The 24,024-nt window shown below is 42.3% G+C and overlaps 1 protein-coding gene and 1 long non-coding RNA gene across 2 annotated transcripts; both read left to right on the top strand.

Moving 5' to 3' along the window:
* The first annotated feature begins 258 nt into the window (after positions 1-258).
* On the top strand, positions 259-21,078 carry USP42 (ubiquitin specific peptidase 42). The gene is made up of 17 exons (XM_040593536.1): positions 259-405; positions 4,037-4,272; positions 5,038-5,238; positions 6,485-6,595; positions 6,759-6,861; positions 7,034-7,101; positions 7,264-7,334; positions 7,871-7,953; positions 9,886-9,997; positions 10,394-10,534; positions 10,729-10,829; positions 11,280-11,418; positions 11,978-12,706; positions 13,096-13,184; positions 13,831-15,327; positions 15,809-16,098; positions 20,878-21,078. The coding sequence occupies exons 2-17, from the start codon at positions 4,044-4,046 to the stop codon at positions 20,916-20,918; spliced, it is 4,005 nt and encodes a 1,334-aa protein (XP_040449470.1). The 5' UTR covers positions 259-405; positions 4,037-4,043; the 3' UTR covers positions 20,919-21,078.
* A 594-nt stretch (positions 21,079-21,672) lies between these two features.
* On the top strand, positions 21,673-24,024 carry LOC121087973. Its single transcript, XR_005827797.1, has 2 exons — positions 21,673-21,752; positions 21,792-24,024. It is a non-coding gene; the product is annotated as an uncharacterized LOC121087973 (long non-coding RNA).

The following is a 24,024-nucleotide window of genomic DNA, read 5'->3' as shown; positions in this document are numbered from 1 at the left end:
GCCCTCAGCCCCGCGTGGAGCCGTGGCTCCCCGCACCGCCCGCCCAGCGCCCGGCGGGGCTCCCTCAGCCCCGCGGGGGACCCCCTCGCCGCCGCGCCCCCGGCCCCTCGCCCTGACCGGGGGTCGCCGAGCCCCCTCTAGCGGCTCCCGGCAGCGGCACAGGGGCGGTGCTGGTCCCCGTGTGACCCGGAGGAGCTCGCTTCTCCCCCCCGCCGCCGCCGCCGCCGCCTCCTTTCCTCCCCCCGCCCGCCTGCCCGGCCGGCGCCGGGCCCCGGATGCAAGAGGCCGGCGGAGGGACGTCATTGTTCCCCGACGGGCTGTAACAGTAGGCGGAGCGGGCCGGGCTGAGGCGGGGGCTGCGGCGAGGGGGACCCGGCAGCGCCGAGTCAAGCGGGGCCGAGCCAGGTAATGGAGCCGGGGGGGGGAGAGCCGGGCCTGGCGGCGGCCTGGCAGACCCCGGTAGCGCGGCGTGCGCTTCCCTGCCTGGAAATCAATGGGCCGGGGGGAGGGGCCGGCCCGGGAAAGGGAAGGGAAAGCGACCGGCGGGAGCAGCCGGCTCAGCCCAGCCCAGCCCACCCCGCCGGGGCGCCGGCCGGGCACTCGGCCGCTGCCCTCCTGGCTGGCGGGCAGCCGGAGGGGGTGGGACCCCCCGGGCGGGGCGGGGCGCCGTCCCCAGCACGCGGCGGAGGGACCCAGCCCCGGCGCCACCGCCACCCCCTGGGCCGGCGGGACCGGCCCCTTCCCGGCGCGGCGCGGGGCGGCGGTGCCCGGCGCGATGCCTCGGCTCCGCGCCCGCCTCCTCCGTTAGGCGCCGGGGTCCCGCCGGCGCCCGCCCGCCGCCTGCCTCTCCCTCCTCCTCCTGCCGGCGCAGGGGCTCGGCGTTGCTTTCCCACGTCCCGGTGCCGGCGGGGGGAGGGAGCGGCCGGGATGCCCTTGCCCTGGGTCCCGCGGCGTCGTTCCCCGATCGGCGAGGCGGCGGCTCCCCGCGGGGCCTGCCGCCTCGCGCTCGGAGGGTCGGGGTTCGATTCGTCTCCCCTTCCTGCCCCCCGCCCCCCCCGCTCCGCCCCCCCCCGGCGCGTTGCCATGGGTACGGAGTCGCCGTTCGGCGATGCCAGTAGCGGTCCTGCCTCCGGGCCGGCAGCGGTGCGCGGGTCGGGGCTCCGAAAGATAACGCGGGTCAAGGCTCCAGAAAGGTAACGCGGGGCGGGGAGGGCGAGCAGGGCGGGCGCTGAGGCGGCGCGGGCCTCCCCCAGCCGGGCCGGCGGCCGAGGGGCCGCCCGGTGAGGCGGAGGGAGGAGGACGAGGCCGGGCGAAGCGGAGCGGCGGCTCCCCCAGCGCCGCTTCCCGGCCCCCCTCGCCTGCCTGTCGGTTTGGGTTTGTGTCGTTGGGCTCCTGCCGCTCACCAGCGCGGACATGTTGGGTGCAGGAGCGCTGTGCCCGGCCTTGGGGCGCAGCCCCCGGCCTCGGGTGCCGCAGCGTTGCCGGGACCCTGCGGAAAGGCCGGGCGGGGGGTGTCCGGGTCGGTGCTGTAGCGCCGGGACCGGGCGGCCGTTGGAGCTGGATTGTTTCGTTACAAAGGAGGGGGCCGTGGTGACCCAGGGCAGGCGGGGACGTTGGGAACCAGGCAGCGGGGGGCGAGCCGAGTGCGGCCAGGAGGTTCCCTGCCTTTCCCTCTCCAACTGGCTCCCAGTTAAAGGTAAAGTGAGGATTAATGCCGCCGTTCCTGCCTTGGTGGCTGGGTTATTTTTTTAATGAAAGTCAAACTGGCGCGGCGGGGCTGCGCTTGGGGTTTTCTCCATCTTTTTATCATTTTCCTTGCAGTAGTGTTGCCGTGTGGCAGTGTAGTTTGTAATCCAGAGGCGTAAACGTCCTGGTCTTCATATATATGCCATAGTAGTTTCTTATTACTCCTTATTTCCACCTAGCTTTTCTTTTTTTTTTTTTTTTTCCCCTGTGTGTATTATTATTTTACAATCGCTGCTGAAAATGTTTGTTTTGTAATGAGATAAGCGTGTAATCGCTGCTCCCTGCCTAAACGCGTTTTTGTGAATGGGATCTTGTATGAAATCTTCCGGAGCTGTGATTTACTGCATGCAAAGCCGAGACCAAACATAAATATTTAGATCCGTGTCGTAACTGATGTGTTTTGTGATGAGGTGGCTGAAAAAAACTAAACGATGCTGCTACAGAACTCCACATGGGAGGAAAGTAACTGTTCTGTTTGCTTTACTTTTCCATATCATACCGGGAAAAGTCTCTTTTGGCCATTGACATGGGGAAATGAATGCTCCGTACACATGACAGTGTACATTTATACTCAGCAGTGGTATAGGAACAGCATCTCTATGTATGTTAAACAACGAGAGGGGGAAAAAATATCGGTGTGTGTAGTTCTTGTACTTCTTTGTCAAAGAGGTGTTACATCGGGATTAAGAATGATGTTGGCATATTTTGAAAAAGCGGTGGCTCTGAGTTATTCTTACTAGCACTGGTATTTGTTGTTGTACAGTGCCTGATAACCTGGTAATGTATCAGTCAGTTGTCAAAAATAAATTTAAGAATACATAAGGCTTACCACATTGGTTTATATACCGCTCTGACTTTTTTGTGGCGACATTCATGTTTGCCTTTCACTGCAAGCTTGCTTCTGGTTTTTGTCTCGCAAATATGTTTTAAATATGTTGCTGAAACACTTTCCCTTTCAATCGGAGGTGCCACTGGCAATTTGAGGACTGGATTTTACCTGAAAATCACTGGGCCCAAGAACTGTCATCTTAGTCTTCCAAATAGACAAAGATGTTCATTTCCCAGTAAAATGAAAGGGAATTTTCCACTTCTGTGTATTAACTTCTCAGAAATGGAAAATGTTTATAGAGTGCATTTTAACTTGGAAATTTAAAGGGAAGAAGATATAATTAAAGGCTTCACAGATAATTTGTCTTTTGTGGGACTGTAAGTTCTCTAATTTACTGTATTTTGTTTCATCTACCTTAAGTTTTATCAGTAGCAATCAAGTTGGGCCATAAAGCAGAAACTGCTTTATGCTTTGTTCTCAGTTATTCCAGTATAACAAAGCAGCCTATGCTTTAAGCCCTCCATTAAGTTTATAGTTTCCCTAAACTTAAAAAGGCCCTATGTACTATATAAGGTAGTAGCAAAAATGTGCATATAGAAATTGGTAATTGATCATGCAATTATTCAGTGTCTTACTATGTACATGCAATTACAGGTATTTGAAGTGGTATCATCTTGACACCTAATCAGTATTTTAAAAAGGATTTAATATTAGTTACTGCCTTTGTCCTTGAGGGCTGAGGGCTTGTTTTAATTTCTTTTACATTCAGCATTCCCTTTTTAAGGCTTGCATTCACCTGTCATTTTGCCAGGGGAAAAATGTACAGCTTCACATAAGTAGAACTGAAAAAGATGCTTTTTGGTTCAACTTTTTGGTTGATAGTAAGAGTTGTAAACATGATAGATGCAAAATAACCACAAGTACTGCTACCAAAACTGCATCCAAACAAGTATTTCTTGGAGGGGCAGAGGAAACCTAGGCAGAAATAAATTTACAAGTGTTTTCTTGCTCTCCTTTCCCAGGATTTCTCAGAGCTATATCCCATCCTCTGTGTCTTAGTGGTGTGTGGTTCCCAGGAGTGGAAACAACTCCTCCTGGATCTCAACAGGCCAGCACTGCTCACAGCTCCTTTAAAAATAATAATTAAAAAAAGGTCTTCATAACTGTGATGGATTTAAATCCCATGAAAGTGTAAGCAGTGTCATCAGTCCCCAGCTCTGCAGAAGTTAAAAGTAACATTGGTACTGTTTTGATGGAAAATTCTGCTTTGTGCGTTTAGCTTTGGCTTGGTGTTGGGTTTGGGGTTTTTTGTTTGTTTGATTGGTTTTTTCAATTCTTATTAGTTATTTAGTTCTTCAAGTTATTTCTTTGAGACTAAGTGATAGGATTTATCCTGTTGTTTTCTTTTTGGAATGCTTTTTGACGTTCATATGTCAACTAGCACTTTTGCCTCTGTTACAGATGAACAATGACCATAGTTAACAAGCCAAAATCTTCAAAACCTAAAAAACCCTCATCAAGGCAATCTGATAAACCTAAGAAGCCCCGTATTAGAATCATGTCATCACGCACTGCAAATCTGGGCCGGGTACCACCTGGAGAAGATCCAAACAAAGTATCTGCGGACAAAGGACGTGGAGGTGCTATTTATTGTAGATCATCTCAAAAATCTAAGCATTTTGCCCAAAGAGATCTAGGTAAGTGTGTCTTTGGTCCTCCCCCCTTTTTCTTAAAACAGAAGTAGAAAATGCAGTTCTTATTTGTTACATTGCTATAAAATGGGACTATGACAAATAAAGACTTCAGTTTTGTGAATCCCCTAAGGCAACTGAAAGGACTGGTGTTGCAAAACTTAGTTTTATCTAGTTACAATCTATTTGTAACTTAGTTTTGGTCTAGTTACCATCAATTATGGGGAGCTTTTTATAATACACAGATTTACCTAGGTCTTCTCTGTTAGGCAGAGAAAGGTACATTTTACTATTGCACTTCATGGCTTCCATTATTTGCAAGTCTTTGAATGGTAACACTGCATAGGAAGAGATCTGGTATCTATAGGGTTACCTTCTGTTCTAGTTACTTGCTCATTTTTCTGTCTTGGTTCTTATTACTGTATAATTAGAAGTGTAAGTTTGTGGCTTAAGTTACAATAAGGAAAAGAACAATAATTGAATTAATAATCAGATTAAGGACTAGAGAGGGAAAGAAACCTGGCAACAGTTACTGAAGTCAGAGTGGTACTTTGTCATGCATTACAAGAATTAAAACAGATGAATAAACCATTGTCCAAAACAGTGTGTTGACAAGCAAATTCAAGTGGTGGTGCTAAAACTGTGCATCATATGTTTTTGTGTTTTGGAGTATAGCTGGTTGCTCTGGGTGCTTCTGCAGAATGCTGCTTTTTAAATAGCCTTTTTAAAACAAAAGCAATACATCTCTTTTAAAATACAATTTTCCTGCAGTTGTTAACGATGGAATTGCCCCGCCACAGAGGATTCTTTTTCCACCTGAGAAAATATGCATGGATTGGCAACAAAAACAAAATGTTGGAGTTGGGCTGATGAATCTCGGCAACACGTGTTTTCTTAATTCTACTCTACAGTGTTTGACTTACACGCCTCCTCTCGCCAATTACATGCTTTCTCTTGAACACACCCAGTCATGTGAGTACTTTCGAACATCATTATAAATCTGTTGGACAGCTCTAAAGAAGAAAGAACAACGGTGATTCTGGGAAGAAAACTCTTAGTTGTCCTATTTTATCTGTAGAAGGTGGCTTTGAACATGATCTTAAAGGTCATATCTAACCTAAATGAGCCTATGATTATATTAACAGGGGTCTCAGAAGAGCATATTAAGTGCATTTGTTCATTTATTGCACTATGGTAAAACTTGAAACAAGAAATTATATATAAATTTATTTTTTTTTAATGTGATCAATGAAGTGCATTGTAAAGTAATGCTTTTGATGAACATTTGGCATTTGGGTTTCCTGCTAGTAGAAAGGTGATAAAATTTAGGATGTTGGCATCGTAGAGTCTTAGTTGTCAGAGCCTGGATACAGTAATGCATTAATACTGTGATAAAGCATATGTTTGCTGTTGACCCATTAAAAAAATAACACCCTAGAAAGCACTACAAGCTTATCTGTTATGAACTCAAGTAGAAACTTGTGTGAGACTGTATTAAAATTTAGACTGATTATAGTCTAAATAAGTTTGTGGGTGTTAAATCCTTGAATTTGTGTTCTTTGAATTTCATTTTTATCAACTTTACTTGAATTTAATCCTAGGAGCCTCTTCTCATGTTCATATGTTTGCGTCTTTACAAAGGCACCTGTATGGTTTCTAGTCTGGTATATTAGTATTTATTCTTAGAAATTTAACTGTGTTTTCTTACCATATATAAAAATCATTTTGGTTAAGAATTCTGTTGAAAAAAGGAGGGCAGAAATACTAACACATACTTTAATCTTTCCTTTCTCCCAGAGGATTCTTAGCTCTGTCATGTAACTCACCTGACAGCAGTGTGCTGAAAATAACACATTTTCTCTTAGTGCTGTATCATCAATATCAATATTGTTTCCTCATATAATCTGCAGTTGTGGAGTTCACATTCCTGTCAGCCTGCAAAAAAATAATGACATTGCAATAGTTACTTATACAGACTTTACTAACATTTTTGTCTTATACAGTTCTGAGTAATAAAATGTCACAAACCTGTTGGGGTTTTAACAGCTTGGGAGAAGGGAATGTAGGATGGAGAGTGGACATTGTACCTATAATTTAAAGATTATTTTTTTTCTTTGTTTTAGTTTGGTGGTGTTTTGTTGTGCTGTTTTTGTTTGGGTATTTTTTGTAGCAACGTGTATTTGACTAGACTGGAATGCTTTTTTCTGTTACTCTTCAGGTCATGAAGAAGGCTTCTGTATGATGTGCACGATGGAAACTCACATTAACCAGGTCCTGTGTTGCTCTAATAATGCCATCAAACCTACATCTGTTATTAATGGCCTTAAAAGTAAGTAATTTTAGATGGTTTTATCTTTTGATTTTTTAAAATAAAATTCAAAGAATTGTTTGATGCATATAAACTTATTTTGATACTTTAAAGAGAGATTTTAGAAATGTGAGTTTTCTTTAGTTTTATATGAGATAAGTATAACCACCTTCTCATTTATTAGGAATAGGAAAACATTTCCATTTTGGCAGTCAAGAGGATGCACATGAATTCTTGTGCTTCACTGTTGATGCTTTGCAGAAAGCTTGCTTGAATGGAAGCACCAAGTAAGCATAAACTAATTAACTTTTAAACGTTCTCTAGCCCCTCTTACTCCTTTATTTACTATCATAAATTAAAATCTGTCCTTTGTTTTCATGAAAAGAAAAACTGTTTGAAGAGTTAACTTTTTGCCTTAAATCTTCTGAGGTCTGATTTTTTTTAATTTTTTTTTTCCAGATTGGATAGATCTTCTCAAGCCACCACACTTATTTATCAAATATTTGGAGGATATCTTAGATCCCGAGGTACTTCCTAAAAATCTTAGTGTCCTTCAAACTGGTCTGTGTCTTTTTGTCTGTCTGTAGTAACGGAGTTTGTAGTTTAAATGTGCAAATTTAAATTATTAATGCATATTACTTTAGTCAGTCTCCTTTGCATATTGTTAAGCATTTGTGTTTTCATTCCAGTAAAGTGCTTGAACTGCAAAGCAGTTTCAGATACGTACGAGCCATTCCTTGATATTACTTTGGATATAAAGGTAAGATGTTATGTGAATATGTGTTGAGATGTGTAAAGACTTTAGAGCTTTCAAAAAAAAAAAGTCATGTTACTTAAAAACTTACACTGTTAAAACAAAAGAGTTTGGTGGTGGTTGGGAGTGGATAGGATTTGTACTTTGGTAGGAGCCATGTAAATGGTCTCAACATTTGCTGTTGGATTTAAGCTGAAAAAACAGTAGTTATATGTACATAAACAATGATACTGTCATACTTCTCAATTATTCTACTTTAGTATACATCTGTTGTTAGACTGTTGGGTTTGATTGTTCTCTTTATTGATGCTAAAGCATACCATACAGATGCCGTCTGTGGCACCACAAAATTTATTTCAAAGTAGTCATTTTCAAATGAGGTAAATGCTCAGTGTATTCTGTTGTTGCCTACTTCATAGTGTTTGCTGGTTCACAGTAGGTCACTTAAGTATGAATTAGCAAGGTTCTCTTGTAACCTACTAGTAAGTGTTTGAAATTTTGCATTTCCAGTGACTTAGTGCTCTACTTTCTTACTCATCCAGGCAGTTACATCTGTCACCAAAGCTCTAGAACAATTTGTGAAACCAGAACAACTGGACGGTGAAAATAGCTATAAATGTAGCAAGTAAGATTATTACTAATTACATCTTAATACAAGATACAGATTTAACATATTGCATGACTTAAAGCGTAAGGTTTTTTTTTTTACTTTGTTTAGAAATAACAAGACACAGCTCTCTGTTCTTTCATTTAGTTTTGTTTCTACAACTAATACTTTGAAATCATTCAAAGCTTGGGAAATAATATATTGGGTTCTAATTGAGTAATTTTTGTGTTTCTGTTTGAATATTTGGAAATATAAGAATTGTGGCCGTTAGCTCATATTAGACTCTTATTCCTAGTATTGTCTACACTGGGGCTTGTCAGCCTTCCTAAGTGTGAAGGTGCATGCTGAAGTATTTATACAGCCAGAAGTTAAAAGGGCATGTCTGATAAGTAGTGGTGAGCTGAAGCATGGAGCTATGGACAATTTGGTGTGGAAGGCAACATCGGCTTCCTGAAGGTCTTAGTTAGGTGTCAGTGAATGTGAACAGACTGCTGTTGTCTAAAATGAGCCACTCTAAATGTAACCTATGCTTCGTGAAAGCATATGGAGTGAAGATATCCTATATGCTGATCAATATGTAAAATGTTTCTACATATGTAACAGCATTGGACGTTTGCATAAGATATTTTGGCAAAACTAGTTGTTATTCAAACTCAGAAAAGCAGACTGCCAGGCTCAGTTCTGTAACATTTCTTGTTCAATCCTTCTAAATGATAAACTGCTCTTTGTTGTTGGAAAACTGTAAGTTAATTAGTACATTTGAATGTAGATATTGAATAAAGAGCATCCAATAGGCTATTGCAACAGTTTGATCCCAGGTTCATTTTAGTTTGTGGATCCTAGCAAGCAACATGTAATGTAGGAAGAATACTCTTCCTCAGCCATAATCTGTAAACTATGAGAAATGTGGCTGTGGTGAGCACTTCACATCTGAATCGTATGATCCTTCACTGATGTGGGTGTGATCAGTTTAGTCACACACAAAACCAGAAGTTTCAGTCCTTTAGTGAATTTAAAAATTAATCTTTCTAATGAAGATTACTGCCTCAAAACTTTGTATCTAATTACAAGTTTCATAGAATTTTATAGAACTTTTGTTTTCTTAGTCTGGGTGGGTCTCTTCTTTGTTCATAGGCATTCTCCATCAGTTTGGAATTCTCTTTCTTGTATTTTGACATCAGAATTTGAAAAAAATAATTCTGTTTGTTAACTGTCAACAGCATTTTCCTGGATGATGTAAGCTGGCATGTTTCAGTCATTGGCTGTGCTTAGTGGTTGAATTTCATTACTCTGTACCTCTGCCCTTTGAGTGCACAATGCAACAAACTTAGAATTAACAATTTTGTTTCAAAGGACATGAAGACTTATTACTGTCCAGTGCCTCCATCCTACAGAATGACTGTTTCCTTCCAGTAATTTTTTTTTTTTTTTTTACATTGATACTGATGCTTTGGGGAATTATTTGCAGTGTCTAGTTCTGAGGACTGAGACTGTCTTGTTCCACTTTTAATATTGGCATTCCTGCAGAAAGTTGAAAGAATGTGCCCAGGACAATGCTCGAAATAGCCACTTTGGTATAACAAGAGATGGTATCTTGCCTTACATTTTGGTGATGTGAGAGATTCCTAGTCCTCCTTCATTCTGAGTTATTGGGAAGCCTTGCTTTTTTGGCATAATAAAAATACATGTTCAGACACTTGTTTGGCTATTAAAATATAATGCTCTAAATCCTTTATTCTTTGCTCTGTAGAGCTGTCCTCTTATATCCTGCTATCTTCTCTCTATTAACAAACCTGAAATGCAGTGTATGGATTTATGAAAAGAAAAAATATTATGCAAGTAAATATCATTCAAATAGCATAAGCATGTGTGAGAGATGAAAACTTGTTTGACTTTGGGGAGGGCAAAAAGAATATGCTGTTAAAACATTTGTCTGTGCTTGTTTTTAAGGTGTAAAAAGATGGTTCCTGCATCAAAGAGATACACGATACATCGTTCTTCCAATGTTCTTACAATATCGCTGAAAAGATTTGCAAATTTCACAGGTGGAAAGATCAACAAGGTATATTTACAGCTGTAATGTAACTTCATCTTCTTGGAATGGGAGATTTCCCAAAGACGGTTACTCATTTAAAAGTTGTTAACGTTTGCAGCCAATAACTATAGAATAATAACTGTAGTTTAAGAAAAGTTGATATAATAACTATGGCGACTCCTTTCTTTTTTAAAAAAATGAAGTTCCTATGTGACTATAAGCATCTGCCTTACTCTTGAAGAGCCAATTCTGTAGAAGACAGTTCTCTGCAACTTAATTATTTAAGTGTTGTTTATAAGTATTTTAAAATTAATAAATTAAAAGAATCCTATAATATTAGTCTGCAGTCTTAGTAATGTTTTTCTCCAGCTACTCGATGAAGTATATCAGGATAATTTTTTAATCTTCTTGGTCTGTGTTTAGGAGGTAAAATACCCTGAATATTTGGATCTTCGAGCATATATGTCCCAGTCGATTGGAGAACCACTCTTCTATGCTTTATATGCAGTTCTCGTACATAGTGGTTTCAACTGTAATGCAGGACACTATCTCTGCTTCATAAAGGTAGGCATCAGCTTGATTTCTAACAGAGTAAAATCTGTGCTGACAAAGAAATTAAAATGTTACTGGTAACCACTGGTTTTAGGGGAAAAGGTTGCATTGTATGTCTTGATTTGTTTTGTTCTGTAGTGTTCTATCTGTAATGTCATTTGGAAAACATACAATTCATCTGAAGATATCATTGTCTTTATTTGCAGGCCGGTAATGGACTTTGGTATCGAATGAACGATGCCTCAGTTGAGCTTTCTGATATCAAAACAGTCCTCAATCAGCAAGCTTATGTACTTTTTTATATCAGGTAATAACAAATACTGAATGTGTTCAGAATATATTTACTTTCCTGTTATTGATATTTTTCCTCTTTTCAAGTGTTTTTCTTTCTGTCCTGGGAGAAGATTACTATTTGTATAATTCAGTTCCGTCTAACCTGAAATTCCCCATGTCATTTATTATCTTTTGTTGCTTGGCCTTAAACTGCTGCACTTGTGTACATTGCTACATATCTGCTCTCGGTAGCTGGCTGGCTAATTTAGAAGAGAGGAGAAATTAAGGCCATAGATGGTTTATTGCTCTGAAAAGGGTAGTCATTGTAGGCAGACAATTTGCAGTTTGTAGTCTGGGTAAAGTCATCTGTATATGTCTTCTGTGTCATATAAACTGTTCCTATAAAATTATAGGATGGGGCTCTATATAATCCAAGAATAGGCTGAAAGAAAAACTCTACTAACATCACTGCTCTTTTCCCAAGGCGCTATGATTTGACACTTGGAGAGCGTACTTTTTACTTACCAGCACCGTCTTATCCCCGTTCATTCCTTGGTCAGCGAGGGTCTAATAGTAAGCAGGCTGGATATATGGGACCACGACTTCCTCCTCATATGATTAAGGTAATTTGAAGGGGGCAGATAATGGCACCAAACTGATAGTGGGGTTTGGTGTGGGATTTTTTTGTTGCTACTCCATTACTTTATGCTTTCAACTCGGCTTTCTAAAGCACTAAAAGCTACGCTCTTGAGACAATTTAAGTAGTCTAGTAATGCTTAAAGAATAATAATATAAAAGTTAAGATACTCCCCACCCCGTCACTTGAGCAGAGACAGTGAAGACAAGTTGTCTTGTACCTGAGTACCACAACAATTATTCCGGTGTTTTCAGGGAGTGTTTAAAGGGGAAAATAAATATATTTGGGAGTAGATTTAGTCAATGTTAAATTGTTTGGATGGGTTTCAAAAGTAATGCTCATTTGATACTGATATGCAGTGAACCGAAAGCAGTAATTAAACACACTTGTTGGACTTAAGAAGAAACAACACCCCCCTTCCAATACAAACTTACGTGTTGAGGCTATATGTTGAAATACTCAGTAGGAGAATCTCATCTTTTAAAACTTTTAAAGGCTGTGTGTCTGCACATATCCATCTTACAATGTCATCTTTTTAAATACAGAATTCAAGTCGTTTAAATGGAAATGGACCCCTAAAAGAGGATACTGTTAATATCACCCTAAAGAGACCATCTTCAGCTCCACCAACAGCTTGTATTCAAAACTGGTCAATTAACAGGCCTTCAATTACAGAGCCATCAAAAACCCAGAAGATCACTATCAGTATTCATAACAAATTGCCTATGTGTCAGAGTGTGTCACACTCTGACGCTAGTACCAGTTCTTTGGAAAATGAGGATCTAAGCAAGCCTATTCCTTCATCCACAATTACAAATTCTTCTGCAGCAGAGTCTACCTCAAATGCATCTACAATGTCAGTTGTCACTAACATGTCCAAACAGGAAGCTCCTAATGAAATTTTTGTTGAGCCAGCAATGAATGGAAATCCTAAACTCAGCTCTGAGAACGCAGTCCCTTACAGTGCAGAATCTTCAGGAAAGTCTGAGGAGCTGAAGGGCTTGTTTAAAAGGAATTGCAACATAGTATCTTCTAATGGAATTTTGACTGGAAAGATGGTCTGTGCGTTGCAGAATTCCCATTCTTCCTCTCAAAGCGCTGAAGAAGAAAGATCCCAGCGTGAGCTGCCAAAAAATGATTCACTAAATGGTGCTATTAGTTTAGATAATGAATCTAAAGCAAATGGACTGAAACTTGATGATTCCCTTTGCCAAGTCCAACCTGTTCAACCTTCTGAGATTTTCTTCTCTAACACAAATGGATTTTTCGAAACAGTGAGTTATGTTTTTTTCCATCTAGAATTTCTTGCCTATGGTGTATTATAACATCCCTAATTTGTGTGAAATACCGAAAAAACACACAGTGCAGTTTTCATTGTAATGCTTTATGCTGTTACGCCATAAGAATTTGCAGAGCTGAGCTGACATATGATTGTGTGTCAACTTAAAGAGTTCAGCTGAGATAATACTTCGTAAGTTTCAGAAATATATTTGGGGGTGTGAGTGGGTGACATGTAAAAGGGGGCTAACACCTATAACTTAGAACTGATCTTGATTCCTATCTAATGTAGCAATTCTGCAAACAAAAAAAAAGTAGAAAATTAGTTTTCTGCTAAAGATAGTATTTTTTTTCCTGCCTGTTACCTCCTGTGTTTTAATTGTAGATACCTGTAGCTTTGTCACCGATTCCTCAAGAAGTGATCTTAGAATCTATCGCATACAGCCAGCTGCACAGCTTATCAGAGCAAATAAGGTAAAATGAGTACACTGACTAATACAAGATTTCATACAAGTTTGTTTTACCTGTCTATTAATACTATTTAATAAGAAGATTTAAATCGGCACAAAGAATTCCACACTGTACCTCTAGTGTTGCAGACATGAGTATTGAGCATATATTACTCTGTTATTAAATACAGGCAGATGCCTCTTTGAAAATGTTCATTTCTTCATAAAATGTTTTTCGATGTATTTTTTTTTTTTCAGTTGTCTGGGTTACTCTTTCTATTCCTCTTTCCCTCTTTTCCATTCTAGGATGTGTGAATGTAAATTCCCACCGTCTGCTCTCCCATTTTGGGGAGAGAGCGGAATCCACGTTTACTTTTTCCTAGCTAGGGGAAGAGCAAATATAGTGGGTTTGGTTATTGCTGTGTTTCAGAGCAGCAAGTAGAGGGAGACAGATATGTTGGGTGTGGATTCTTTTTAATGCAATACTTGTAGAATCAAGAGAAGAAAAACACCTTTTCTGGGAGCTGATGAAAGTGTGAGAAAATAGGTTTCTAAAGAGAATGTCTGTCAGAGTTTTCCAGTAGCCACCAATTCTTAAGGGGATTTTACTCTTAATATTCATCCTTTAAGTGGACTTTTTCAAGTGAAAGACATGTTTTTATTTTGTGCAGTGTCCCTGGACCTCAGAAACCTTCTGAGAATGATGCTCTTATGGAAAGTGTAGTGATGGAAGCACTGTTTGCCTATGAAGAATCCAGGAAGATTTCTTCCAATTTTAGCTGTGACGTTGAGAAACTTTTTACTCAATCAGATTCTGAAACCTTTTCTACCAAAGAAGAAGTTGCTGAAAGTATTATAACAAAAGTTGATAATGCGCATCCCAATATCAACGGTCAGCACAAGGTCAGGAAAAAATCTTTGGATGCTGAAGATGAATTCCTTGGGCAGTGTGAATCTGAAGACAGTAGAGACAAAGACAAACCAACAAGAGCAAAAGAACCTGAACTCATTTCAAAAGAAAATCCTTCATACATCAAAGAGTCTCCTGAGAGCGAAGAGAAATTAGGCCAAATGTCCTCTATAAAGTCTGACATCGAATGTAGTTCTCAAAAACCTGTTGCATCTCTGGATATTGCAGATAAATGCCAAGATACAAAGGACATTTCTAATAACTATGTAGAGGTACCACCTGTTAATGACTCTTCTATTACAAAGCTGGATAAAGTTTTGGAGAGTCAATTTTCTAGAGAAAATGAGGGACTGAGTAATAAAAACTGTGAAGATGATAAACATAGGAAAAAATATAAGAAAAAAATGCACGAGACTAAAAAAACTGACAAAGAGCACTACCGAAAGAAGAGACAGTACTCTGACACTGAAGAGAAGGAGAAGCAATCCAGAAGCAGATCAGACGATCGTTCCCACAAGAGGAGGTGCTCCCGCAGTGTGGAAACACATAAGCAAAATCGTCATAAGCAGGAGTATTGCAATGAAAGCAAGTACAGATCTTCCCATAATGAAAGAAGCAGTCCAAATAATGGCAAAAGCTCAGGAAAATATCCTCGTTATAGATCCCGAAGCAGAGAGAGAACAGAACAAGACAGGAATAGGTATTATCATTCCAAAGGAGAGAGAACTTGGAGCAGAGAAAGATATTATCAAGATGAACCACGGAGATGGGAAAAATGTCGATACTACGATTATTATTCCTCTCATGGAACAAGAGAGGGTAGAGAGAGGAAGTCCTCTCATTGTGATAAAGACTTTGACAAATCAAGTCAAGCTTACAACAGCAGGTCACACAAGGATTATCATTGCAAAAGCAGATGGGCTCACAACACACCTTCTAGGGAGGAAGACGCACATCACTTCAGCAGCCACAGGGCGAGCTTGCATCACTGTTCAGGCCCTCCGCAGCAACCTGAAAAATATTCTCGTGAAAGGCATGCATTTCCACCCGTGTCAGCTCATGCAAATTTTGAGGACTTTTCCCGGGAAAATGAGAAGGAAAAACTGAGAAATGGCAAAAGAAAATATACCGACACAGAAGGAAGCGGAAGCGAAATAGAAAAGAAATGCCGAAAGACAGATGACCAAAGAATGAAAAAATACAAGAAGGTCAAGAAGAAAAAGAAGTCCAAAGACAAACATCGAGACAAGGATTACAAGTAAGCAAGGATTCCAGCATAATCAGTTTTTCCTAATTCTTTTTTGGGTGTTTCTCATGTCTGTCTTTTTAAAATTGTTTCTAAATTACCGATATAGCATAATCTGGCTGGGATCATGTCATTAGGGTAGTCAAGTGACGATAAGAAAGATATTGCTGAATTGTGTTAGAACACCAGATCTGGGCCATGTAGTTAGAATCACATCTGCACACTGTTCTTGATTAGGTTACAATTTTAATTTTTTTAATGCCACATGTTCCACATGTAGCCTCTGTTAAAGATTTGTGTACAAACCAGGACCTATTGTCCTTCAATCTGAGGGCTTAAATTTCCTGCATCTAAATTAAGTTAGATGTGCAGAAATTGCCACAAAATAGCTGACACTCTGCAAGTCATCACCTGTGGTAAATTAAGTAATGTTTCATATATGCATCAAGTGCCACATCTGTTTTTCTGTTTTTAACTTGCATGTTTTCTTCAGACTTAATGATGTGGATGTCTCTATGCTCCACTTTGATAATGACAATCGCAAACATAAGAAGAAGAAGAAAAAGAAGAAACATGTGAGGAAACTGAAAGACTTGTTGGAGTGTTTAGATCATCGCTTCCAGAAGAAAACATGGGAGAAGGCAGAGTCCTGTCCTCCAGGCGACTATTTACGTGAGCAATACAGAAACCAGGGCAGTAAACAGCTCTGCAAGGAAGGGAAGCTTTCTGCTGCAGGCGACTGCAAGAACTACAATTCCGTCAAATCCAATGAGTATGTTAAAGGTAAGGGACCACAGGATGGTTGCAGGACTGCTTTTTATTTACATAGACAATGATATTTAAAACAATCTTTAAATGCTTGGGTAATGAAACCTCTGCTTTGATATGATGGTGTCTGAACAGTCTGCATTAATATAAAAAAAAAGTTGATAGTCTTTTATTTTTTTCCATTTTCAAATGACTGCTAGGAAAGAAAATCTGAAGTAAAACTGAAGGGGTTGGAGGGCAAATAATTGTAATTTGATCTGATGGTGAAGTGACAAGTGGGGAGATGCAAGATGCTTTATTAAATTCAGTCCAACTTAACTAGGAAAAAAAACCTTGGGCAGCTGTATCTCAAAAAAGAATCTAGTAGTTAGACAGGAGGTTCAGTAGTCAAGATCAAAGATGATGGAGTGAAACTTCCAGGCTAGTAATATTGTAGTGAAACACCATCTTCCTAAAAAAGACTGCCAGAGTAGCTGACGTAAATAAAATTCTACGGTCAGCTATTTCGTAACATAGAAACAGTGCCGATTGCTTATTCAGAGTAATCTAAGTTGGTGATGATACTGAAATATTGTTGTTTCAGATGTAGTTCTGCCTTCCTCTAAGTGCAGTTGTTAAACTGAAGTGTCCTTGGGAGGGTTAACACTGGAGTTTGTTAAATTCCTGCTATTGTTTTATTTACTTGTGGGTGTTTTCCTGTTATCATAGGCTTAAAAACACAGAGAAGTGGGCTGATGAAACGGCTTTTTCCCAATTTTGAATATTAAAAAAGTCCATTTGATGCTTCTTATAAAAACAACTAAATATAGACTTGAGTGCCTGATGGATTTACACTGAACTGTCTGTCATTAAACCTGACTTGGGCTCTCAGCAGATAATATGGTTTAAATTAATTAGCTTTAGAATTCTGCAGAGAAGATCGCACACTGCAACAAATTCAACATCTAAAATCGAATTTGACAACACTTTCCTTGAAAGTTTTCTGAACAGAAGTGTTTATAATAAAAATACAACCTTCTGAAATACTCATCATCTGACATAAAGCCAGTCTCAGTTACTCAGGTATTTTAATAAAGCACCAGTCCCTCCCTCCGCATCTATTTTACTCTTTACAGATAATCCCTGACGATGACAGCTCACTATCTAAAAGGAAGTTTTGTTTTTAAATTTTCTACGTTTTATACCTACCTAGAATTGAAGAATTGGGTTAATAGTCAGTGACAATCCTGTTCATTAATAGCCCAATGTTGAAAATGTCATTCTGCCATAGAAAACAAAAGAATTTTATCTTCTTGCATTATAGCTGAATGCATTTCACAATTTGGAGAAGTTTAATCTTGGAAGAGATTTTAATTTTTAAAAACTTCATGTGCGTTCCATATTGAGGTAGACTGCCACAGTCAGTAGATTCTTCCACCAAAAAGTTTGCTTAAGGCAAAGAGGAAGTTCACACATTCTTCTTGTAAAATTTCGTATGTTACTTATCTCTCTAACACGGAAAATTTAAGGACAACTGAATTGAGGTCTTTCAAATACTATTGTTGTAAAAATAGACTTTTTTTAATGATACTAATGTCAAAATAATCCTTATTGCACTAAAAGTGTCTCAGTTGTAGCTGATAAATCAGGAATCAAACAGAAGGAAGACATCTGCTCCAACACTGATTTGGCTTTCTTGAATTCTCTGGCCAGCAGATGGCAAACTCGTTTTTGGTTGTTTTTTTTTATTTAACCAGTCAAAAGTACTGTAAGAAAGTAAATGTCTGGCATCTCATTACGGAAGTCAGGAGCATTAAGATTACTGGGCCCTGTAGGTGAAAGGGGTGTTCACTGATAAATAGGACAGTACCCCACTTTGATATACTACTTGTGACACAAGCGGGCTAGGACAGCTGTGGAAAGCAATTTTCTTGTCTTGAGAATTTTAGTATTTCATCAAGTCTGTGGATGTTCGTTAGTGTCATCTTGTGGAAGGTTAGTGAGCCTTTCTTGGAAAAAATGGCTCTCAAGTAGGATTTTCTGAATGATGGAATCTAATCTCAAACAAAAGCTGCTTTGTCAGTGCATTTTTAGAGAGTACTGAACCTCTCAAACAAGCCAGAGGCAGACCAGGAACAACAGAGAAGGAACTGCTAGGTTGTGCCTTCTCACCAGGACTCACTTTACTTTGCATTCATTAATAATGATGAAAATGGTTAGTAGTGCTAACTTGTGATTTAAGAAAAATCCAGATAGGATGGGAGAAGGAGCTGGTTTAGAGCAGTTAATTTCCTATATTCCTACATGTTACAGCACGGCAGTGTGCACAATAGTCATCCTAATGGCTCAGAGGCGTGCTCCAGCAGCGGTCATTCAGTAGGTGGTCATTGCCCCGCCTAGAAGAAACCTAGCTGTGGCTTCCACTCTGCGCAAAGGCAGCACCAGAAGGCCTGTGGTGACCCAGGCAGAGCCCACAGACAGATGCAGCTGCCCAGGTTGGGGGCTGCAGGCACTGCCTGAGCCTGTTGCTGCTGCCGGAGGGTGGCAGGGGTAACACCTGCATGAGGCGCAACCAGTGGATGATCTGCTCAGCCTGAGGACTGAGGCCGTGGAAGGGTTAAGGAGTATCAGGGAGTGTGAGAGGGGTATAGGCTGGTGGAGCTGCTCTCTACCATCACAGTGCCAAATGTAGCGGGTGGGCACATCACAAGGAGCGGAGGGTCCCCTGCCTACTCGCCTCCAGGCAGATGGAGGGGTCCTAAGAGATGAGGAAGAATAGAAGCCGGGAATCGCCCCCTGGCCTGCCTTGAGGTACCCCCATACAACAGCTGTGCAGCTCTGGAGCCTCAGGGCCGGGAAAACGGCAGTGTGAAGAAACCCTGGCCAGGCTGGAGGAGTCATCTAGGGAGAGGCGGCCACCCCTGTGCATCATGGCCAGCTCTGCTAAGGAAAAAAAAAAAAAAAAAAGGTGGTTGTCATGGTTGACTCCGCTCTGAGAGAAGTGGAGGGCCTGATGCGCCGAGCAGACCGAACCCGCAAGGGAGCCCTTGCCCTCTGCCCGTTGCTGCTGCTGGCTGCCAGGGGGGCAGCGCTGACCTCCAGACAAGAAGCCTGAGGGCAATCAAGAGACCTCAGGGCCTTGGGGCGACTGGCTGAGGGCTCAGGAGCACAAGTGGTGTGTTCTTCTATGCTGCTAGTTGCAGGGAACGATGCGATGTGTCATCAGAAGATGACACAGATCCATACCTGGCTCCAGGCCTAGTATCACCGGCTAAATTTTGGGTTTTTTTAACCATGGGTCAAAATGATGGCAGCAGGCCTGCTGGTGACAGCTGGGCTTCACCTGCCCCACAGGGGAAAAGGCTCCTAGGTCAGGAGCTAGCAGGGCTCAGCCAGAGGGCTTTAAACTAGATTTGAAGCAGGAAGGGAACAAACCAAAGCTGGTTAGAGATGAGCCTAGGGAAAGCATGGCAGGGCTGCAGGCGAGGTCAGCAGCACAGCTGAAGTGCATCTGTGCCAATGCCCAAAGGATGGGCAACCAACAGGAGGAGCTGGAAGCCATCACGCAGCAGGAAGCCTATGACATAGTCGCCATCACAGAAGTGTGGTGGGATGGCTGGCACCGTGGGTGTGCAGCAGCGGATGGCCACAAACTCTCCAGAAGGGAGAGGTGAGGAAGGAGAGGCAGCGGGGTAGCTCTGTGTGTCAGGGAATGTTCCAGCTGCCCAGAGCTGGATGATGGGGACAGCAGGGTTGAGTGTTTAGGAGGAGGGCCAACAAGGCAGATATTCTGGTGGGAGCCTGTCACAGACCGCCCAGACAGGATGAAGAGGCAGATGAAACATTCTGCAAACAGCTGGGAGAAGTCTCAAGATCACTAGCCCTTGTTCTTGTGGGGCACTTCAGCCTACCAGCTATCCACTGAAGTACAACATGGCAGAGAGGACACAGTCCAGGAGGTTCCTGGACTGCGTGGAAAATAACTGACGCAGCTGGCCAGTGAGCCAACGAGGGAAGGTGCCTCCCTGGACCTGTTGTTCACAGAGGAGGACTGGTGGGTGATGTGATGGTCGGAGACATCTTACACACAGTGATCACAAGATGATAGTTTTTGATTCTCTGAGGAGAGGGGGCAGCAGAGCTGCTACCTTGGACTTCTGGAGGGTCGACTTTGGCCTGTTTAGGAGCCTGGTCAGCAGTCCCTTGGGAGACAGTCCCCAAGGGCCAAGGGCTCCAGGAAGGCTGGGCATTCTTCAAGAAGGAAGCTTAAAGGCACGGGAGCAGGCTGTGCCCATGTGCTGAAAGACAAGCTGGTGGGAAGGAAGACTGGCCTGGCTGGACAGAGAGCTTGGGCTGGAAGTCAAGGGAAAAAAGAGTGTTTATGACCTTTGGAAGAAGGAGCAGGCAACTCTAGTGGACTATAAGGACATTGGGAAGCTATGCAGGGAACTGGGTGTTTTAGTCCGGAGAGGAGAAGGCTCAGGGGGAACCTTATTGTTCTCTACAGCTGCCTGACAGGGGCTGTAGGCAGGTGGGGGTAGGGCTCTTCTCCCAGGTAACAAGCAACCAGACAAGAGGAAACAGCCTCAAGTTGCACCAGGGGAGGTTTAGGTTGGGTGTTAGGAAAGATTTCTTGACTGAAAGTGGTCAAGCATTGGAACAGGCTGCCCAGGGTGGTATTTAAAAGAATGCATAGATGCTGTGCGTAGCGACAGGGTTTAGTTATGGACTTGGCAGTCCTGGGTTAATGGTTGGACTTGATAATGTCAATGATTCTATAGTTTTATGTGAAATTGTTTCCTTTTTGTCTTTCAGATGCAGAGCTTACTGATGTAAGCCTTCCATGCTTAAACTAAACCTACCATCAAAACCAACAACTTTTTCCCACCAAGCCCGACATCACCAGTTTTTGACCATCAAACCTGACAAGGCCACCAAGCCCGACATCACCAGTTTTTGACCATCAAACCTGACAAGGCCACCAAGCCCGACATCACCAGTTTTTGACCATCAAACCTGACAAGGCCACCAAGCCCGACATCACCACCAATATCTGGCCATCAAACCTGACAAGGCCACCAAGCCCGACATCACCACCAATATCTGGCCATCAAACCTGACAAGGCCACCAAGCCCGACATCACCACCAATATCTGGCCATCAAACCTGACAAGGCCACCAAGCCCGACATCACCACCAATATCTGGCCACCAAGCCCGACATCACCACCAAGCCCGACATCACCACCAATATCTGGCCATCAAACCTGACAAGGCCACCAAGCCCGACATCACCACCAATATCTGGCCACCAAGCCCGACATCACCAGTTTTTGACCATCAAACCTGACAAGGCCACCAAGCCCGACGTCACCACCAATATCTGGCCACCAAGCCCGACATCACCACCAAGCCCGACATCACCACCAATATCTGGCCACCAAGCCCGACATCACCACCAAGCCCGACATCACCAGTTTTTGACCATCAAACCTGACAAGGCCACCAAGCCCGACATCACCACCAATATCTGGCCATCAAACCTGACAAGGCCACCAAGCCCGACATCACCACCAATATCTGGCCACCACGCCCGACATCACCACCAAGCCCGACATCACCACCAATATCTGGCCATCAAACCTGACAAGGCCACCAAGCCCGACATCACCACCAATATCTGGCCACCAAGTCCGACATCACCAGTTTTTGACCATCAAACCTGACAAGGCCACCAAGCCCGACATCACCACCAATATCTGGCCACCAAGCCCGACATCACCAGTTTTTGACCATCAAACCTGACAAGGCCACCAAGCCCGACATCACCACCAATATCTGGCCACCAAGCCCGACATCACCAGTTTTTGACCATCAAACCTGACAAGGCCACCAAGCCCGACATCACCACCAATATCTGGCCACCAAGCCCGACATCACCAGTTTTTGACCATCAAACCTGACAAGGCCACCAAGCCCGACATCACCACCAATATCTGGCCACCAAGCCCGACATCACCACCAAGCCCGACATCACCAGTTTTTGACCATCAAACCTGACAAGGCCACCAAGCCCGACATCACCACCAATATCTGGCCACCAAGCCCGACATCACCACCAAGCCCGACATCACCAGTTTTTGACCATCAAACCTGACAAGGCCACCAAGCCCGACATCACCACCAATATCTGGCCACCAAGCCCGACATCACCACCAAGCCCGACATCACCAGTTTTTGACCATCAAACCTGACAAGGCCACCAAGCCCGACATCACCACCAATATCTGGCCACCAAGCCCGACATCACCACCAAGCCCGACATCACCAGTTTTTGACCATCAAACCTGACAAGGCCACCAAGCCCGACATCACCACCAATATCTGGCCACCAAGCCCGACATCACCACCAAGCCCGACATCACCAGTTTTTGACCATCAAACCTGACAAGGCCACCAAGCCCGACATCACCACCAATATCTGGCCACCAAGCCCGACATCACCACCAATATCTGGCCACCAAGCCCGACATCACCACCAATATCTGGCCACCAAGCCCGACATCGACATCACCACCAATATCTGGCCACCAAAACTTAAAATCTATTATCAGAACAATTACCATCAAGACAAAATCCAGTCATAAGTGGTGCTTAACATTTCTGTACAGAATTTTACCATAAAAGAACTTTTTTTTAGTTTTTAACTTGAGACTTTCTTTTTTAAAGTATACTTCTAATCCAAAAGGGTGGAAACTTTTTACAACTGCTGAACATTGTAAATTACCACATAAATATCTCACGGATGTGAGATAATGCCCTGGAATAGACCATCTCAAATGCTGCTTAATTACAGACTCAGGTTGACTTTATGTTATTCATGTAATGTTACTCCAAGTTAGACATCTGGTGCAAGAGCGACCAGGAATTAAAAAAATTGCAACTGACAGTCTGTATATTTAATTTAAAGACTTATTTAAAATTTCACAAGCTCTCAAATAACTAGAGTTCTGAAAGAGCGTCATCTTTTTTCTGTGATGTCTGACACTAGAAACTAATTTACTTCACATGAGCTATATTCAAGATCTGAAGAAAATCTTCTGGTTTTCAGCATTGTGAAACAATGAATATGCAGTTCTGAATGTATCTCTCAAGAAGATTTGTATACTCTTCCATATGTTTTTATTACATTTTCTTAATATACTGTCACTTGTCTTAAGTCTCAGTTGTCTGTTTTGTCTCTCTAAAAAGTGTCTAGTTACAGACAAATTCATACTGTGATTTTTATTTTTATTATTAAATGCTATCAAACTGTGATGCACTTATTATTCACTGGTCCTGCATCAGGAGATGAGTGGGGAACCTGTATTAAATACAGTTCATCTGAATAATCTGTCTGGTTTATACAAGCTGTGTTGTTCAGAGATGTCTAAAGTTTGATCTTTGTTTTTTTAAAGATAAAAAGCACTTGCCCCACTGTAAATATATAGCATGTAAAATTTATATAGTATATAAATACAGCAAAGTTAAAATGGAGTTTTACTTGAGTTTTACTTGAGTTATTTAACATGCAGTATGTCATGTGAATTGACAGCTTTCAGAGCGTGTTTGATACTTGAGAAATCAGACCTTCCTTTCAGTGGTAGGTGAGAAGATGCTGTCGATGTGACCCAGAGAAGATAAGTAACTTGGGACATCAGCTGCCTAGACAAGAATGCAGAAGGCTTTCTCCTTTGACGTTAAAAGCTTCCAAAACCAGGCAACAGGTTGGAAAGCTCAGCAGTAGCTTTCTGCTGTGTGACACACAAAAAAAAGGAGCAAGGTTAATGTCTTACTAAATACTTAACAGTAATATTTTGGTACATGGAGAACACCATAAAGCCAAACCATAAGTGTACCCTGCATAATGTTCCTATGGCAACAGTTATGTGAAGTTACATAAAGTAACATGACAAAGAAACCA

Source organism: Falco naumanni, chromosome 4 (assembly GCF_017639655.2).
Source record: "Falco naumanni isolate bFalNau1 chromosome 4, bFalNau1.pat, whole genome shotgun sequence".
In the NCBI taxonomy this organism is placed as follows: domain Eukaryota; kingdom Metazoa; phylum Chordata; class Aves; order Falconiformes; family Falconidae; genus Falco; species Falco naumanni.
This window is presented reverse-complemented; position numbering and strand designations above follow the sequence as displayed.